Genomic DNA, 2,639 nt, shown 5'->3' on the forward strand with positions numbered 1-2,639 from the left:
TCCAACCAAACATAACGTCATCCATGCTTTTAGTATTATGTTTGTAATATCCCATCTACTCAGTGGACACTACAGCAAATCTATTATTAATACAATAGTAATAAAGAGATAAATAATAGAATTGGTTATTCATAAGGATGCTAAGTGTATTTGTGATACTAGTTGGAGACCATCTGTAAAATACCAAACAGGTATTTTATGTTGAGTATACAGTAGGTATGAATATTATTATCTTCCACCCAAATATTATGTCTCCATTCAAGTTTCCACCACAGACTGACCACAATGATTGTCTGCATCCATCTCATAACTCTCCCTGAATGTGCGCTCCAAGAGAAATGGAATGGACTTAAGTAAACTCTTTTTTAAATCCCTTCCGACAAAAGCATAGATAATGGGGTTTACACAGCTGTTAAAGAAACCTAGGCAATAAACAATGTATGACATGACAAAGTATACATTAGCATCAATGTCGATATCCACATAGTCAAAGAGGGGCCAGAGGTGAAACGGGAACCAAAGGCAGAAGAAACAAAGTACAATGGTAATAATGACTTTGAAAGGACGACCTGACCCAGAGAGACTTCTGCTTCTTCTCAGCCGATATGTGATGAGGCTGTAACACACTATTATCACAGAGAATGGGATTAGGAACATGAAGACAAATTCTGCAATAAACAGAGCTTTGTCCCTCATGCTGTCTGTATGATAATCTTCTGAATATATGGGCATGCAGTATGAGATATTGCTGTCAGGATCATGATCAATTTCATAGAAAGCCAGATATGGGGAACTGAGCATAAAGCAGGATAACCAGATAATTACTGAGATTGTTATAGATAATTGAAGGGTTTTGTGGTTTCTTGACCACATGGGACACATGACGGATGTGCACCGGTCAATACTGATAACCGTGAGAAAAATGGTGCTGACTGACATGTTGAGGAATTGAACAGTGAAGATGGTCTTACACATTATTCGTCCAAATGGCCAATGTCCATCCATAACCGTCTCTATAATTAGGAGCGGGAAAAGGATATCAAATACAAAGTCAGCTATGGCCAGGTTGAGAAACCAAACAATGGTAACTGTCTTCTTCACCTTAAACCCGGCGATCCAGATGACCAGTCCATTCCCAATACTCCCAAGGATGAAGATTACACTGTAGCAAATTATCGTAAAGTGTTTTAGACTTTTAATAATGTCTCCATACTGGTAGCTGTCATCTGTGATATTGTGTGTGATGTTTATAGGAAATGAGGTCTCTTCCATGACTGTCCGAGCGCTGTTCAAGAAAAGCAAAAAATAATATTAAAAATGATAGAAAAAATTTACAATTTGGGTTTAATAGTATTTGGTTATTTATACAACAATAACAAGTCACTGGTATGCCAGTAACTCAATATATGGCATCTAGTTATTGAATGTATATTTTTGTAAACATACATATTTCGTAAAAAAAAAGTTAAATATAATTAATAGAAAAATTGTATTTTGTACATTATCTTGCCTTTTTTTCGCAACAAAAACATAGATATTTCTTTTGTCAGATAATAGCAAAATACATTTGCAAATACGAATTCTGTTTTCAGTGTTAACAGATTAATTACTAGATTATTCTCTACTTTAGAGATTAGTGACATGGCATTCAAGTTTTTTCAAATCCCATTTTAATGCCAAAGGTATAAAAGTTTTTGCGGTCTGTTTAGGAAGTAGCTATAACCCCTTTTTCTGGATTTTTTTTTTGTTGTTAACAATGATTCCTCTCAGGGCCAACTCTATCAATAGTACGCACATTTACTATCATAAAATGTACTCTGAGAGAGGCATCCTTGTTGACCTTAATGCAAATGGCAGGTGTTGAACTTCTAAGACACCCCCTCCATACATTCACTGAAGTTCTGGGAAGTTGGAATTGGTGTGTGTCTGGTGGAGATAGTAAGATGAAGTTTTGCCTCTGGTGCCCCCCGCAGCTAACTAAGGTAGTTAGCATACATACAAATCCAATGTAGCGCGGCACTCAGAGCGGAAGAATTCAAACAAACACTCAAACAGTTGTCTTTACCAACGTTTCATTTCTCTGTGGAAATATCGTCAGGATAACAAATGTACAATGAATTGAGCTCACCTTATACCATCACTGTGTAATTAAGATCCGCCTCTCGAGTAAAGCCCACCATTCTACCTGCACGGAGTGTCCACGCCGGCTGTCTCACTGAAGTGACGTCATACACAGAAGGGTCCGATTGTTTTAGCACATTTATATGTACTGTATTGTTGTATTTTAATCCATAATATATGTATAGTGTTAAGTGATTGTGTTGTCTGTTGTAGAGCACTAAAACCCACTTCACCGTCTCAGAGTGCCACCTTCTCTCTATATATGCTATTTGGGAATTGCCTGCGGACAAGATCCTTGGAAGGCACCTGGGCATGGATTAACACAAAGCAAAGGGGGAGTGCCGGTTTATCGACTTTATATATATATATATATATATATATATATATATATATATATATATATATATGGGAGTGGATGGTCCGGCACTCACTTGATGCAGGCAGTAGGCGCTGTGGTGCCTTCCCCAGGATGTCTAATCCAATATGTAGCGTGATGTAGAGGGCGGCACTCGTCAGAC

General features: G+C 37.6%; 1 protein-coding gene across 1 annotated transcript; it reads right to left on the reverse strand.

Annotated features, from left to right (window-relative positions):
- Window positions 1–258: 258 nt before the first annotated feature.
- On the reverse strand, window positions 259–1,279 carry LOC146041469 (chemerin-like receptor 1). The gene has a single exon (XM_083161445.1). The coding sequence runs from the start codon at window positions 1,270–1,272 to the stop codon at window positions 259–261; it is 1,014 nt and encodes a 337-aa protein (XP_083017571.1). The 5' UTR covers window positions 1,273–1,279.
- Window positions 1,280–2,639: the final 1,360 nt, after the last annotated feature.

This window comes from Crinia signifera, chromosome 19 (assembly GCF_055691185.1).
Source record: "Crinia signifera chromosome 19, ASM5569118v1, whole genome shotgun sequence".
Lineage (NCBI taxonomy): Eukaryota > Metazoa > Chordata > Amphibia > Anura > Myobatrachidae > Crinia > Crinia signifera.

Bases quoted from the DNA above. Each gene is read 5' to 3' on its own strand.
- LOC146041469 (XM_083161445.1), bottom strand. From the start codon at position 1,272: ATGGAAGAGACCTCATTTCCTATAAACATCACACACAATATCACAGAT.